Here is a 17,872-nt window from a genome sequence, read left to right as displayed (position 1 = left end):
TCATCATACTTAACACAGGTTCAGTAGAAAGGGGTGAACTCTTCTGAGCTGCTCTGTATCTCCCAAGTTGCCATATACCTTTGTCACCATGTGGGAAGAGAATATAGACTAGTGGGAAACTCTAGGTTCAAATCCCCAATCTGCCACTCACTAACTCTATTCATTTTGTAAGGCTGCTGTACCAAAGTACTGAAACCTGGGTAACTTAAAACAACAGAAATTTATTATCTCACAGTTCTGGAGGCTAGAAGCTGAAATCAATGTGTCAGCAGGGTCATATTGCCTCTGAAAACTGTAGGCAAATCCTTCCTTGCACTTTCCTAGCTTCTGGTGACTTGCCGGCAATCTTTGGTATTCCTTGGCTTGTGGAAGCATTACTCCAGTCCTCCATCTTCACATGGTATTCTCCTTGTGTCTCTCTGTCTTCACATGACCATCTTCTTATAAGGACACCAGTCATACTGGATCAGGGGCCTACCCTACTCCAGTATGACCTCATCTGTAATGATGCCATTTCCAAATAAAGTCATATTCTGAGGTACTGGGGGCTAGGATTTAAACATACCTTTCTTGTGGTGGGGGTAACACAATTTAATCCATAATTGTGTTACTTCCAAGCTGTGTGAAGTAACCTCACATCTCTGGGTCTTGGTTTCCCTATCTATAAAATAGTAATTGTAATCTCTACCTCTCCAGGTTGTTGTGAGAATTAAATTAGCTATTGTATATTAAGGGCATAGCTGGCCTGGCATCTAGTAGCGGCCTGATAGATGATAGATTTTATTAGTGTTAGGGAAAATGGACTGAAGCTCAGTTTTTGAGCTACAAGAATAGTTGAATGTTTCTCATAATGCAAAGCCCATAGGCACACTTGACGAGTGTGCTCTGATGAGTCAACTGATCATGACCACCCCACTTTTGGGTTGGCTGCTAAAGCCCTGAGGCAGGTGCTGTTCTTGCCTCTCATCTAATTAAGGTTTATTTGAAGAGGGGCTTCTGAGTTGATATTGCAAGAAGTGCATCCACTTCCCCTTTTCCATTTGCACATCTAATTGGCACACTGCACAGGCGGCAGAGTGGCTAAGGCAATCAGGCCAGGCTGTCCCAGCATCTGAGCCCCGAGCTAGAATCTTTCAGCCTTAAACAACAACAACAGAAGTACCTTCTATATATAGGCAGAGCTCAATGGCCTTGGAGTCTGAGCAGCAGGAAATATGGGAGCTTGGCCTCTCATTGCCACTCAAGCTTTCTTGAAGCTCGTGGCATGAAAATTGGTTTGGGCCAGCCAACAACCCAAACTGAGCATATACCACACCTAATACAAGTTAAGGACCTGATAAGGACCCCCACACACATACGCACATCCAAATGAGACCAGGGGGCAGGCAGCAGCTAGAATGCTCATGTATCTCTGGAAAGGCTATGTCAGAGGTGGCATGGAAATAAAGCTTATTTCATTTTGGTGGTGTTATTCTTCCCCTTGAAGAAGGGGGGCAGTAAGCAGCTCAGTGTTGGCAGAGGGATGTAGATTTATGATGAAGTAAATCCCACCCAGTAACTCCCACTTCCTTTATTTGGCAACCTCACTTATACTATGGCCAGTGATGTGTTAGAACAGAAACCAAGAAATAAGCACCGAAGTTCACACATTTACCTCAGAGAGTCCTGGACAAGGTCTCCTATAGAGCCAGAAGGATAGGAGAATAGAGCATGAGACCCAAACCCACCACCTAGAATTTTTCAGAGCCTGAATCTCTGGATGCTAAATAGGAAGTCATTAGGAAGCCAATTTATTCTTCTCCTATTATGACTAGAAATGATTTTCCAGGGACCCAAATCCTTCTTTCTTCTCTGTGGCTTTGGGTTTGACTACCAAACCCCTTTTGAGCATTGCTGTTAATGGACTCCCTGCCCCTTTCTCCCTTACCTTAAAGTGACAGCCATTTCTACCTGACACCTGCTATCCTGCATCCTACCCCCATGTGCACACACATGTCCTGTGCATCTGGGCTACTCTGTACTGTCCTAAATCATTAGTTGTAAAGCAAAAGATTATTTGTCAGCACTGACTTGTTTCTCTCTCATATCCCATTCTGACTGACCATAATCTCCAACCCATCCCCCACCTATTCACCTGCCATCCATTTGTGACAGTTGGCAAGGATCCATTTATGGTTGGAGCATCAAGTGGCCCATGCACAGCTAGAAGCCACAGAAGTGCCAGATTGATAGTAAAGTATATGACAGGGAGGAGAGGTGAGGCCAAGTTAGGTGGGCTGGAAAGTATGTCAGGGCTGATGATAGCAACATGCATCTGTTCTCCCAGCTCACTATTTAATGGAACATGAACTATCTCAGCTATGTTGCTGGTCTAGGACTTGGTTCTTCTGAGTTGAAGATGGTCCCAGAAGAATTCATTTTAACTCTCCCATGGACTGTACAGAGTTCATCCTGTGGGTTCTGGGGATTATTAGGGAATGCTTAAGCTTTGTTTCCTGAACCTGTGGAACAAGCCATCAGGATCGCATTTCTAAATTTCAAAGAGAGACTAGCTAGGGGCTAAAGCACAGCTTGGGGGGTGCCTGGGTGGCTCAGTCGGTTAAGTGTCTGCCTTTGGCTCGGGTCAGGATCCCAGGGTCCTGGGATTGAGCCCCACATCAGACTCTTGCTTGGCAGGGAGACTGCTTCTCCCTCTGCCTGCCACTCCCCCTGCTTTCCCTGCTTGTGTGCTCTCTCTCTCTCTGACAAATAAAATCTTTTAAAAAGAAAGAAGAAAGAAAGAAAGAGAAAGAAAGAAAAGAAAGAAAGAAAAGAAAAGAAAAAAGAAAAAAGAAAAAAGAGAAAGAAAGAAAGAAAGAAAGAAAGAAAGAAAGAAAGAAAGAAAGAAAGAAAGAAAGAAAGAAAGAAAGAAAGAAAGAAAGAAAAAGAAAGAAAGAAAGAAGAAAGAAAATAAAGAAAGCACAGCTTGGGGAGGCAGACCGTCTTTGCCAGAAAGGGAAAATTTGAGCCAATCTCTCTCTAGCCCTCTCCTTGCTTCACAAAGGAGCCATTAAATTATGGTAACTATGTAATAAAGATTCCCCCAGCATCTGACCACCTCACAAATCTTTTCTGGGCAGTGTGGTATATAGGGTGGGCTATAGAGTTAAACAGATCTGAGTTTCTATCTAGCCATGTGATCTTGAGCACCAAACTTCTTTGAGTTTGTTTTCTTGTCTATAAAATGAGAATAGTACCTCGTAAGGTATTATAAAGTTATTGGGAAGATAGAATGATATCACGTATGCACAATGCCTGCCATACAGCATGTACTAGAAATTGGTAGCTGTTATTTAGGGGGACACTTAGATGTCTCCGGGGACTTGAGGGTCAGGGGTAAGACCCTTGTTCTGGACCCTAAGCTGTAGGGGTATAACTTGTGTTAATTGATACTGGTCAAAAGGCCTCTCTGCTTGCCAGACTGTGAGCATGCCCAGCTCCAAGGAAATCACCACAATATGGTTGTTTCCTGGATCTCCCTATTGAGAAAGTAAAGAGCTAGCTACACCTTCCACCGATCCCATGGCCAAAGGAGATACAAGTTAGCACCCTGTGGCCTCATGGCCACTAGCAGGGACTGGGAGTGTGGGAGAGAGCCAGAGTTTATGAAGGCAGGGTGTTAGGCACTGGATACTCACTCTTTTTCTTGTCTTTACCAGCTGAGAAATGCTGAGGATGAGGCCACACTGCGAACTACCCTGGAAACCATGACTAAGGAGTTTGAAAAGCTATCCGAGATCGACTGGTTGAATTCAGTCCTTGTTCCAGAGGTGTGTTAACTGGGGATTAGGAAGTAGAGAGGAATAGGGCTTCTTCCTTGGTTCCTTCCAGTTTGGGCCAGGACCCAGTGACTGATGTAGCAGAAGGTATCCAGTAGTGGCTTTCAGCTTGAGCTTGAAGGAGCACCCTCTTCCCATCTACTCATCATAAGCAGACAGGACATGGCAGAAAGCACACTGAAAAACTAGATGACCATGGGAAAAATAACCAAAAAGAAGAGCTACTCTGTGGTAGGAGATGATTGGGAAAGAATAAGCAAGATTGGTTTTTTCTATGCTGTTCTCTGGTCACAATTCCCCCTCCCTGCCCAATACCTGCTACTAGGAACTGGATTTCATCTGGCACATACCATTATGGTCAATACCAGTTGTTTGCAGCCAACATCTGTTCTAAATGGTTGGTGCCTGGGCCATATGGGTGGTTAAAACACCTCTCTCTGCTGCTTCCTGTCCCTCCCACTCTGGGAGGATAGCAGGCTCAGTGCCTTCACAGGTGTGTGGCTTAAAAGAAAATCAAGCATGGCAGCAGTGGCTACAATATAGCTGTGGGGATGCTGTCATTTTTGGAGAGTCGGAGGAGGACAGGTTTATACCCTTTCTCTAATGGAGAGGATTGGAGGTATAAATATCTTGAAAAGATGAAAAATCCCTAAGTTTCTTGGAATGTGTTTGGCTGGACTTTCTGGCAACAAAGTTAACCTGGGAATTATGCTTTACGAAGATCAGTGGTAAAATAAGCACACTTCAGCAGGAGTGAGAGGGCTGGGAGGCTAAGCTGGAATTAAAGAGCCTGTTTGATCTGTACAGCAGAGAACACACATTCATAATTAAGAGCTATGTGTGGAGAACCTTCTTTGCATTCCAGTCAGGGAAGCAGGTGGCCTGTGAGGCAGGTTCTTCCCTATATGAAGGCATTTGGCCAAGGAAATGTGTTGTAGCTCATCAAACCATATGTCTGAAAGAAGGGGTGCTTTTTCTAATTCATGCAGAGGTGCCATATGAGCTAACAGTGCTACTAGCAATCTCATCCTTCCAATCCCTAGCCACATGGCCTCAGGCAAAATATTTTACCTCTCCGAGCCATTGTTTCCTCATTTCTAAAATAGGGATGATAGGGGCGCCTGGGTGGCTCGGTGGTTAAGTGTCTGCCTTCGGCTCAAGTCATGATCCCAGGGTCTGGGATCGAGCCCTGCATCGGGCTCCCTGCTCCATGGGAAGCCCACTTCTCCCTCTCCCACTCCCCCTGCTTGTATTCCCTCTCTCGCTGTCTCTCTGTCAAATAAATAAATGAAATCTTTAAAAAAAATTAAAATAAAATAGGGATGATTTAATAATAGTATTTAATAGCCACTTTGCAAGGTTGTGTGGGGGCTTATATGAGAGCAGTTATTAAAGTATTTAGCAAGGAACCTGACACAGAATAGGATCTTGGTAAAAATCATTTGCCTTCCTAGGGCATGGGACTAGTCTCCCACACTTAGATAGATAGCAAATCTATCTGCTTTATGCAGCCATCCTTGTTCACCAACTTGCCAGGCCTCTAGGAATTGTTTCTGAATGTTAGGCAACTAATTCTGACCTTCCTTTTGCTGTGGTTTCCCAGGAACAGTCTTCAGACACTGACAGTAGAAGCATCAGATTGAAAGTTAAGTTCCCCAAATTGGGGAAGAAGAAGCTAGAAGAGGAAGACAAGCCTAAATCAGGCCAACGAGTCCAGGGTTTTATTGGTAAGTGCCCCCATTCCACAGGCATAGGGGTCATGAAGACTTCCCCAGCAGCCCGGGTACCTCCCAGGGACCTAAAGCTCACATTAGAAATGTTCATGGATATGGTGGTGACGGAGGGGGAGATGGGCTGGGAGCCAACCTTAGACAATGCCAAGCAGCCTCTTAGACAAAGTGTGAGTTAAAAAGTGATATGGACAGTGGGAAGAACCTGAGAAGGAACCACGCTATGTGGTCTCTGTGATACAGATAGCTGAAGAGAAAATGAGAACAGTCACTTTTCTGCTTGACCCATTCATGTCCTTGGTTGATAAAGTATGGCAAAATAGTCATACTTAGATTACTCTCCCAGTCAAATACAGCTACAAGATTTTGGTTGTGCTCCAGAAAGCAGTATTGTTTGAGATGGGTTGGGATATCAGTGCTGGGCACCTACAGGGTGAAGAATAATTTCTATGACCTATGTAAACTCTGTTATTCCTTATCTGTAAATCCCTGGAAATGCAAGTTTTCTATGTTTCATTATTTGAATTTTGGTTCCATCCCTTCTTTGGAGTTGGACTTAAGCATTATTGATGTCAGTGGGGCCCAAAACAAGGTTTTCCTAGAGTTGTCAGTTATGCCAATTCTGATGTCAGTGGTCTCTACTAAATTTTGGGCCTAGATAACCTGGAAGCTTGAGAGATATACCAATAGTTGGCATGGGGGAAAAGGGATGGAGGGTGCCTGTTTGTTTCTGAGGAAATGGCAATTTGCACAGATGCCAAGAGAGAATGTCTTGGACCAAGCTATGTTTTCTCAGGTTTGGTCCAACTGGTTTGATTTCCTAAGAATCTTCCAGATGGGAGACCACGGTGTTTGAAAGTCTTTCAGAAGACTCTGAAGGGGTCAATAGCAGTTCCATGGATTATCAGGTTCTGAGAACTCATCCCATGTGTTTGGCTCACATGGTGTCAGCTGGTATTCTTGGATGATTCAGAGATGGTTGGTACAATAGAAACAAACCAGTCTGTCTCCTAACAGACTCTTTGTTGGCTCTCTTTAGGTGCCATATATTTGGGCATCTGGCAGTGTGCTAACATTATTTCTATACATGCTTTTTCTCTAAAGGACGTTTGTGGCATCACAGAAGTCATGAAGATGAAGCGAAAGATGATGATCCTCCAACATCATCAAGATTTCAACTGTAGTCCTTAAAAGCTGGAAGGAGAACTCACAATGTTTGGAATTCCACTACAAAACTCTGAAAACCTCAATATAGGCTAGACTAAATTATTTCAGAACAAACATGAGCACCACCAAGAAAGATCCTCCAATTCTTTACACTAATATGCTTTTCCTGGACTCAATCAGGTCTCCTTAGAGGTTTACATTTTCTCGTTGGCCAAAGATTCTTGTTCCGAGTTGTTTTGTTCAGTTCTCCTTCTCTGTGCATCTTGAGCAACTACAGTATTTAACTGGGATAAGCTCATGAATGGCCTGGGATCTACAAAGGATTCAAGAAAATTCACCTCTTCAGGGAATTTGAGAACAGTTTTCTCTGATAAGCAGAGAAACTGTTGATGCTAGGGAATGAATGAAAGAAATACTCTCAGGGAGACAAGGAGAGGGGTGAGGACAGCCAGGCTTGGTTGTTTCTCCCCCAATCCCTGCCAGTTGCAACTTGTAACTTCAGGAGGTCTCTTCTACTTGGCTTATTAAGATGAGAACTAGGTCCTGGGGGCTTGTCCACTTGCCTGTTACAATGACCATGTGAAATCTTTTCTTATAGACATGGTGACTACTTTCTCTGCAAACCCTTTGTGTTTTTCCATGTGTGCATGTATGTCTTTGCACATGTCCAGGTGGTGCTCTGGTGGCTGGGTGGGCCCATTGATTGGAACTCACCTCTATGGCAACCATATAGGATCCCCTGCTACTGCCTTGACCCTAGCCTGCATGCCTCCATGGAGTGTTTGCCTGCATTCTTGCTGGATTTTTTAACTAAATGTTTTGCCGCTGTGCTGCAGTATAGATTATGTACAGAGACATAAAGATGTATATATATATTTTTTCTTTTTAAGAACTGAAAATACAACTCGACCTCTAAGTGGCCCTATAATTTATTGTGCTAACCCAGGAATCCCTCCCCACCCTGATCCCATCCCCTACTCCCATTACCCTACACACACATACATGCCTCTACCAACTGCCCTAGTTCTTGGTGGAGCTTCTAATCTTTTGGTGCATTTTCAGCGTCTTAGAAGTGGCTGGGATCTACCTATAGCCCAGTTGATTCTGACGCCCTCCCCGCCCCCCCCCCCCGTAAAATTCTGAGCCAGGCCACGGAAGGGGGAACAAAAACACCAACGCCCTAGAGAAGGGGGCTAAGCTGGCATGCTGCCTTTTTTGCTCTATTTGTCCTGGACTCTACATCAGCAACTGCCCCAAACTGTGCTGTCTGTCCCCTTCTCCAGTAAAGACTATATGGAGCAACCAGGCCTTGAGCTCTGTGACTTAGATGCCTGAGCTAGGGACTGCCTGACAAGTCACAGCCTAGGCCCTTCCCCACAAGCTCCATCTTGGCCTGAGTCTTCTGGACAGGCTGTTGGGTCAGTCCCCAAATCACCTTTGAATCTCCCATCTTGCTCCTTTCCCTTGAGTACAGGGGGCATTCAGAGTGATCAGAAAGAACATGGGCCTGGGAAAAATGGAGGCTAAAAGCCTCTGCTTTTCCCATGGTTCTTCCAAATTTCTCATGGAAACAAACTAGGCCAAAATTGCTCCAAGTTCCGGTTCACATTTTTTGAATGCCTGCACCCAGTCAGGCAAATCTAATCAAATGCTAGTGTCCAGCGAGGCTCTCTCTGGTCTGCCTTGCATTACCACCCCACCCCCTTCAACTCATAGCTTTCGTTAAGTGTCCCTTCCCACTTATCAAGAGAAAGCCAGAAAGCTGGCCTCTCCCCACTTCTTAGACAAACTCAGCGTGCTCAATTACCCGACTCAGTCCAACGGCTGGTTCATCGAGGTGCACAATCCAGACTCCAAGCACTGGTTCTCAGCTCTGGAACTCCACCAGCCTAGCCCACTTAAACCAGCCACCTGTGTTCCACCTCTGCAGGGGTGAGGAGAAAAATACTAACAAGGGGATAGTCCCCATATGTCTGATTGCTGTGCCAAACAAACAAAAAAGTCCTAGCTCTACAACTAGAGAGGAAGGTTAATGGAAAAAGACGAGAGAAAACATTTAAAACTTATTTAAGCATCAGAAATATGTTAACTTATTGTATGTATTTGAGTGGGAGGTGTACTGTTGCTGTGTCTTTGGCTTTCTCTGCATCACTCTTTCTTCCCAGGAGGAGGTATTAGATCAGATCAGCAAGGTCACCATTGCAGCCTGACTTGGCTCTGCTGTGGCTGCAAGCGTTAACAGTTGCACACACAGTCACTCACGGAGTTGGGAACCGAGCTACATGTTTTTCTCAGAAGAGCCTTTTTCAAAACGGAAAATTTCCAAATGAGCAAATTTTAGGGAACAGAAGGAAGTCCTGGGAGAGGGTAGCTTTATCTTGGCAGTGCCTACGCAGGGCTGTGTCTTGTAATTATTTTTATCACCAATGACAGTAAACTGTGATAGGGCTCCATCTCTTGTGCTTACTTTGCTGAGTTACTATATGTCGTCGTACACTGTAAAGCTACTGCTGCTCTGTGGCATTATCTGGATTCCCTTTCACCCATCCTGTCCTCTCACCCTGAGTCAAAATGATACTGAATGAAACCACTAGGATTTGGGGTTGAAGTCAACTCATGGAGCAGAATTGATAGCTGATGAGACCCAGGAGCAGGTGTGGCTTACTAAATCGCTTGGTTACCTCCTCAATTGCCTAGTTACCAGTTGATTCCCAAAAAGGAAGACAGCTTGCTGAGCACCTGTTCTTAAATGTACATCTTGGAAACAAAGCGAGAAGTGGTGATCTCTTTCTCAAGGGAGTTGGCTAAGCCTCTAGAAGCATAAGCTGCTTTTAGAACCTCATTGTTTACTACTTGCAGTAATACAGTTGCTCGGGTGGCGGGACCAGACACCAAATATCCATCTTAATTATGTTCAGAGATGCCATTAAGAGCCAAAGTTCTGGGGTTTGGTTGCATCTTTGGTAGTACTTTCTGAGGGATTGATTGAGTGGGCAATTCCTGGCCAGAAGAAGAGTGGGGAATGAGAATACCAATAGATTTGGACTGCCATCAACTGTTTCTGGTATCAATACTACAGGAGGTCAGCAGCTTTCAGTTCCCACTCCCAAAAGGGCCTGTGCTGTGTCCAAAAGGACGGGGGAAGAATAAGGAAGACATTTTCAACTTAATAACTTAGGTTACAGATTGATCAGAAGAAACAGCTGGGGTCAACATCATCTTCTCTCAGGACACAAGTAGAAGAATTTTAGCTTCATAAAAGGTAGAAACTGATACCAAAGCAACCAACCCCATGAGCACCATTCCATCCTGTAATGAACCTTGACTGGCTATATGGTTTATGGAATTGCGTTTGTCTATTTGTCTGCTAATCTGTAATCCATGTTGTTTCCTCTTCTGTGTTTTTTGTTTCCTCAGAGGTCCCTGCAAATAAACAGCAGGGCCAGGGTCTGGCTGGGGGAGGAAACTAGGGTAGTTAGGGGTAATAGAAAAAAAGCAGAAAGAAAAGGTCCTTAAAGCGTGCCTATTCCTCCTCCCCCCCGCCAAATGGAACACCAGTCCTCAAAGTTAATAAAGTTTTGCTTCTTAAAATATTTTAATAAATGGATAAATGTAATCAACACCAGTGTCTCATCATTTACCTCAGCATGGGGGGAGCTGGACAGTAATGGAAAGGGCGGGGGGGAATACCTGGGTAGTCATCCAAACTCTAAACAAGTCACATGCACACGGGAATAGAAGGTGAGGAGGACAGCAGCAGCACAAGCCAAGAATCTCCATCAAGACGATCATAACACTGAAAGAGCTACCACAAAAAGTGCTAAAACCTAGCGCAACTTGAGACAATTCTGTGGGGGAAATAACTACCATCGTAACTGTTTTAGAATTCAATTCTCTGCAGGATCCAGATGCTTAGACCAATCCTGTAGGCTAGTGAATTACCATCAGAATTCAATTTGTCTTCGGTTTTTCATTAATTATTATACACTAAAGTTGCTTTTTTTTTCTTTGGGTGTATAATTCAGTGAATTTTAACACATATAGACATTTGTGTAACCACTACTACTCTCAGGGAACAGAACAGTTTCTACTGCCCCAGTAAATTTCTTGTATCATTCGTGATTTAAAGCCTTATTCCTTAACCCTAACTCTAACCTCTGAACTATTTTCCATCCCTACAGTTTAGTCCTTTCAAGAATGTTCATAGAATATGTAACATTTTGAGATAAGCTTATTAAACTCAGCATAAAGCCTTTCAGATTCTTTCAAGTTGTCATGTGAATCAATAGTTTGTTCCTTCTCATTGTTGAATAGCATTCCACTGTATGGATCTACCAGTTTGTTTATCCATTTACCAAAGAACCTTTAGGTTGTTTCCAGTTTGGTGCAATTATGCATAGAGCTGTTATAAACATTAATATACAGGTTATTGTATTCACTTCTCTAAGATAAATACCCACGAGTGGGATTGCTGGGTTATATCATAATGCACGTTTCATTTAATAAGAAATTTCCAAACTATTTTTCAGAGTGTCTGTACCATTTTGCATCCAAACTAGCAATGTTTGAGAGTTTTATTTGCTCCACATCCTCACCAGCTCTTGGAATTTAGTAATTTTTATTTTAGCCATTCTAAGAGATGTTTAGTGGCACCTCATCATAGCATCATAGAGGATGTTGAAAATCTTTTTATGTGCTTATTTGTCATACTTAAGTCCTCTTTGGTTAAGTGTTCAAATTCTTTTCCTTATATTTGTGATTGTGTTTTTCATTTACTCGTTGAGTTTTCAGAATTCTTTATATATTCTGCATCCAAATTCTTTCTCAGATATACGATTTACAAATATCTTTCACCAATCGTTAGTTTGTCTTCTCATTCTCTCAACAGTATCTTTCAGGGGGAAAATTTTACATTTTTATAGAAAGTACAATTCATTTTTTTCTTCTATGGATTGTGCCTTTAGTGTCATATCTGAGAACTCTTCCTCTAACTCAGTAGTTCTCAACCAGGGGTAACATGGCCCCCAGGGAAATTGGGCAATTGTCTAGGCATATTTTTGGTTGCCACAGCATGGGAGTGGGGTGCTACTGGTATTTAATGTGTAAAGGCCAGAGAAACTGCTAAATATCCTACAATGCACAGGAAAATTCCCACAACCAAGAATTATTTATCCAGCCTAAAATGTCAATAGTGCTGCTGCTCAGAAAACCAAATTTAACCCCAGGTCATAAAGATTTTATGTTGAATTCTAAAGGTTTTATAGTTTTATATGTTAATTTTAGATACATAACCCACTTTGAGCTAATCTTTGTATAATGTATGAGGTTTAGATGAAGGTTCATTCTTTAGCACATGGATGTCCAATTGTTCCAACACCATGTATTGAAAAAACTGCTCTTATCATTGAATTGCTTTTACACCTACAGCCGTAATTGTGTGGGTCTATTTCTGGACTCTCTATTCATTATATTGTTCTTTCTCTTCTTCCCCAGTAACATACCATATTCATCACTATAGTTTTATAGTAAGTCTTTAAATCAGGTGGTATGATTCCTTCTTTATTCTTTTTCAAAATTATCTTAGCTATTCTAGTTCATTTGCCCATGTAAATTTTACAATCAGTTTATCTATATCTGCAAAAAGAAATCCTGCTAGAACTTTGACTGGTATTGAGTTAAATCTATAGACCAATTTGAGAAGTGACATCTTTACTAAGATGACACTTCCATTCCGTGAACATGAAGCCTATCAATTTATATGATTTCTTTCATCAGCATTCTGCATCTTCCACCACATAGATTTTGTAAATGTTTTACTAGATTTATACTTAAGCATTTTTAATGAAATTTTTAATAAAATTTTTAATAAATTTTTAATAAATTTACAAATTTATTTATAATTTATAAATTTTTATAAATGGCATTTTAAAGCTTCAATTTCCTTGTACATTGCCAGAATATAGAAATGTGATTGATTTTTGTGTGTTGATCTTGTGTTCTATGATTTTGCTAAACAAAATATTAGTTCTAGTTTTTTGTAGATTCTTTGAGATTTTCTACACACATAATCATGCCATCTGCAAAAAAAAAAAAATCAATTTTATTTCTTCCTTTCCAATCTGTATTCTTACTTCTTTTCCTTGTCTCACTGCACTGCTTAAAATTTCCAGTATAATGTTGAATAGGACTGGTAAAAGTGACTATCCTTGCCTTGTTCCTAATTTTAGAAGTAATGTATTCAGTCTTTTACCATTAAATACGTTACATGTAGATTTTTGGAGACAACCTGTATCAGGTTGAGAAAGTTTCCATCTATTCTTAGTTTGATTATTTTTATCATGGATGTTAAATTTTGTCAAATATCTCTTCCATATCAATTGATACGTGATTTTTCTTCTTTAAACTCTTAATATGGTTGATTACACTGATTTTCAAAGATTGAAACAGCCTTGTATTCCCAGGATGAACCTTACTTTGTGGTATATTACTTCGGGGTTGGATTTGTTAAAGATCTTTGAGTCTATGCTTATGAGGGATATTGATCTGTAATTTTCTTTTTTTACATACTGCCTTTGGTTTTTGTATCAGGGTAAAGCTAGCCTCATAAAATGAGTTGAAAAGTGTTCCCTTTTCTGTTTTCTTTTTTTAAAGATTTTATTTATTTGAGAGAGAGAGAGTGAGTACATGAGCAGGGGGAAGGGGCAGAGGGAGAAGCAGACTCCCCCTGAGCAGGGAGGCCAGGCGGGGGCTCTATCCCAGGACTCTGGGATCATGACTCGAGCCAAAGACAGCCTTTTAACTGAGCCACCCAGGTGCCCTGCTTTTTCTAATTTCTATAAGAGATTGTGTAGAATTTACATGTTTATATATCTTTAAATGTTTGGTAGAATTTGCCAGTGAAAACACCTGGTAATGGAGATTTCTTTTGGGGAAGGTTTTTAACTATGAATTCAATTTCTATTTGGATTATCTATTTTATCTTGCATGACATTGGTAGTTTGTGGTTTTCAGGAAATTGGTCCATTTCATCTAAGATGTCACATTTACATTCATAGAATTGTTTTTAGTATTCAATAGCCTTTTAATGAATGAAAGGTCTGTAGTGATCATTCTTGATATTGGTAATTTGAATCTTCTCTCATTTCCCTTTGTTTAGCTGAACTAGAAATTTATTAATTTTACTGATCTTTTCAAAGACCCAGTTTTGGGTTTCATTGGTTTTCTCCATTTTTTTGTTTTCAATTTCATTGATTGTTGTTTATTATTTCTTTCCTTCTGCTTGATTTATTGTGTTCTTTTTCTAGTTTAAGATGAAAGCTTAAGTTATTGATGTCAGATCTTCCTTGTTTTCTAATATCACCATTTAATGCTATAAATTTCCCTCAAGTCACTGTTTTTCAACCAATTTTGATACTGTATTTTAATTTTCATTGTATACAAAATATTCCTAATTACTACTGGACATCTCTTTGACCCATGGATTATTTAGAACTATATTATTTAATTTCCAAGTGTTTGAAGAATTTACCATTATTTTTCTGTTACTGATTTCTAGTTTAATTCCACTGTGGTCAGATAACACACTTTGTATGATTTCAATTATTTTCTTTAAAGATTTTATTTATTATTATAGAGAGAGCATGTGTGCAAGCAGGGGGACAGGCAATGGAAGAGGGAGAGAGAGAATCTCAATAGAGTCTGCACTAAGCATGGAGGCTGATGTGGGGCCTGATCTCAGGACCCTGGAGACCATGACCTGAGCTGAAATCAAGAGTTGGACACTTAACCAACTGAGAAACCCATGTGTCCCTCAATTATTTTTAATTGTGTAAGGCTTCTTTTCCAGATGTAGGAGGCACAGAGAATTCCCATCAAAATCAACAAAAGCAGACCCACACCAAAACTTACTATATTAAGTTTGCAAAATAAAGTGATAAAAAAATCTTAAAAGAAGAAAAAAAAGAGGTCAGTAACTTACAAGGGAAAACCCATAGGCTAGCAGGAGACTTTTCCAACAGAAATTTGCAAGATAGAAGGGAGTGGCAGGATATATCCAAAGTGCTGAGTGGGATAAATCTGCAACCAAGAATACACTATCCAACAAGGCTCAAGGCTATCATTCAGAACAGAAGAAGAGAGAAAGAGTTTGCCAAACAAAAACTAAGGGAGTCTGTGACCACTAAACCAGCCCTGCAAGAAATATTAAAGGGGCCTCTGAGTGGAAAGGAGACACCAAGGGGTACCTGGGTGGCTCAGTCGTTAAGCGTCTGCCTTCAGCTCAGGTCATGATCTCAGGGTCCTGGGATTGAGCCCTGCATCAGGCTCCCTGCTCAGCGGGAAGCCTGCTTCTCCCTCTCCCGCTCCCCCTGCTTGTGTTCCCTCTCTCTGTCTCTCTCTGTCAAATAAATAAAATCTTTAAAATAATTAATTAATTAATTAATTAATAAAACTCTAGGACTTGCTTAAATTGTATGGAAAACATATTTTTGCTTTAGCAATCCAATTAGGTTAGGCCACACATTCCCACCAGCCTTCTGTGGGCTCATGGTCCAATGTCAGCTCAGTTCAAAGCCTTTGAAGTGTTCTTCAGATCTGCCTAAGGTATGTTTGTCACTAAGTGATCAGTCTGGAACCTAGATGTATATCTGTTAACTCAGTTCTCAAATTCTTTGGTATGCTAATTAGGATCTGATCAACTCATACACAGGTTAGTGGCACATACCCAGAAGCTCATAAAAAATCTTTGAGGGGCACCTGGGTGGCTCAGTTGTTTAAGCGTCCAACTCTTGATTTGGGCCAAGGTCATGATCTCAGGGTCCTGGGATCAAGCCCTGCGTTGGGCTCCATGCTCAGTGCAGAGTCTGCTTGGGATTCTCTCTCTCTCTCTCCCCCTCTCCTTCTTCCCTTTCCCCCACTCATGCTCTCTAAAATAAATAAATAAAATCTTTTTTAAAAAATAAAGGAGAGTTGTTTTAAAAAGTCTCTAAAAAAAACTTTGAGGTCACTTTCCTGCGCTGCGACCTCTTGCCACAGCACTATCCAATTGCTGGGACTTCCTTTCAGTCCTGTGGTCAGAAATTGTTCACTTCTGCAGTTGTGCTACCTCTGAAGACAAACAGTGGAAGAACAGAGATATAAAAAAGCAACAGTGTATGGCTCTACTCTCTGTGGCCACAGCTCCTTCAAATAACAATTAAGGTTCATCTCTCTAAGACTACTGGTTCCTAAAGGTTCTCATTGCCACTACAGTTGCTGCCACTGCATAATCGCCTGGGGATTGGGACGTGAGAGAAGAGAGAAATAAAGAAAAAGAATGGGAGATTTCTGCCCCCCCCCCCCCCACTTTTCAATCCAGTACTAGAGAACTCCCCTGGAGTTCTCTGTCTGTACTACAGTGCTCACTTCCAGGTTTTCAGCTGCATGAAGTTCCGGTTGGAGAATCTGAGAGCGGGAAAAGAGTGGGAAACTCTCCACTGGTTTGCTGGTTCCTCAAATTTTGGTGTTCTCCAATCTGCCTTAAGCTGCTTACTTTTCAGAATTCTCAAATAGCTGTGCCATGCACTCTGTCCAGATTTTATGATTGTGTTCAGTGAGAGACAAAGAGTAGCAGGTGCTTAACCATCTTACTCAGAACTGTAATCAAGAATTGAATTCTAAATAAATCATTCTGGTCATTGTGTGGAGGGTGAATTTGAAGGGAACAAAATTGAAGATAAGGAGACCAGTTAGGAAAGTCCCATAAATAATCCACACAAAAGATAAGATCTCAAACCTGGGCAGTGGTAGACAGACACTATGATGAAAATGCCAATTCAAGAAATAGTTAGGAGGTAAAGTTGGCAAGACTTAATGAGGTCACCCTTTTGTAAGGCCATAATCAAAACATGTATGCAAGAAATTGAAAGAGATCAAGACTGATGGCTCCATTAAAAAAAATACTTAGGAATAAATGTAACAATAGAAATATAAGCTTATGGGCGCCTGGGTGGCTCAGTTGGTTAAGCGACTGCCTTCGGCTCAGGTCATGATCCTGGAGTCCCTGGATCGAGTCCCGTATCGGGCTCCCTGCTCGGCAGGGAGTCTGCTTCTCCCTCTGACCCTCCCGACCCTCCCCCCTCTCATGCTCTCTCTCTCTCAGTCTCTCTCTCAAATAAATAAATAAAATCTTTAAAAAAAAAATATAAGCTTATACTTTGATAACTATAAAAACATTGTTGAAAAGAATCAAAGACATAAATAAAAGACATACCATGTTGTAATGCAATCCCTAATAGTTGGGTTGTTATTGTTTTGTTTTTCATAATGCAAGTGCCTGACTTAAACACAATGCCAGTCCCCTCATGTCTCTTTGATTGATTTTGATAACTGATCATTTGGGCCAATTGTTTTTTCTCTTCCCATACTGTTTTTTCTCTTCCCATACTTTACATTCTTGCTCTTAGGTTTTAAATTCACCAATAAAAAATGAGCCCACAAAACCCTAGGTCCCCACCCTCAACCTCAATAGAAGCAGAACCCTAGGCCTGTGTGTGCAAGGACTCTCCCTTTCCCTCTCCCTCTTCCCCCACCACAATTAGACCTTGCTATGTGCCTCTACATGTGCTGTGTAATTTCCAGAACTTGTAAGTAATAAATCTTGTCTCTTTCAGAATTTCCTGATGTTTACTGCTAAGGGCCTCTTGCAATCATAGTAAGAACCACAAGGATCAGAGCAGGTCCAGCCACAACACTGGTTATCAACAGGCTGAGACTAGCACAAAATACATGTTCATAGATTAGAAGATGTAATATGGTTAAGATGGCAATACTCCTTAAACTGGCCTACAAATTCAATGCAATCTCTATGAAAATGCCAGCTTTCTTTTCAGAAATTGACAAGCTGATGCGAAAATTCATTTAGAAAAGTCTAGCAAAACAATCTTGAAAAAGAGAAGCAAAGTGGTAGAACTCACAATTTCCCAATTTCAAAACTTACTAGAAAGCTACAATAATCAAGATGGTGTGGTAGTGGCATAAGGATAAACATATAGGTAAGCAGAATAGAACTGAGAGCCCAGAAATAAGCTCTCACATTTACAGTCAGTAAACAAGGTGCCAAGATAATTAAGCGGAGAAAGCATTAGTCTTTTCCAAAAACGGTGCTAGAGCAACTGGATA

At 41.3% G+C, this 17,872-nt stretch overlaps 1 protein-coding gene across 1 annotated transcript in view; it reads left to right on the top strand.

Moving 5' to 3' along the window:
* Positions 1-6,732, top strand: part of DGKK (diacylglycerol kinase kappa) — a 147,134-nt gene extending 140,402 nt beyond the window's left edge. The window contains exons 26-28 of the mRNA XM_045877990.1: positions 3,699-3,809; positions 5,422-5,545; positions 6,653-6,732. Coding sequence (XP_045733946.1) covers positions 3,699-3,809; positions 5,422-5,545; positions 6,653-6,732 — 315 coding nt within the window. The remainder of the gene's footprint in view (positions 1-3,698; positions 3,810-5,421; positions 5,546-6,652) is intronic.
* The last annotated feature ends 11,140 nt before the right edge of the window (positions 6,733-17,872 follow it).

This window comes from Mirounga angustirostris, unplaced genomic scaffold, assembly GCF_029215605.1.
Source record: "Mirounga angustirostris isolate CCGP_5_RB_7025 unplaced genomic scaffold, mMirAng1.0.hap1 SCAF_11, whole genome shotgun sequence".
Classification (NCBI taxonomy): Eukaryota; Metazoa; Chordata; class Mammalia; order Carnivora; family Phocidae; genus Mirounga; species Mirounga angustirostris.
This window is presented reverse-complemented; position numbering and strand designations above follow the sequence as displayed.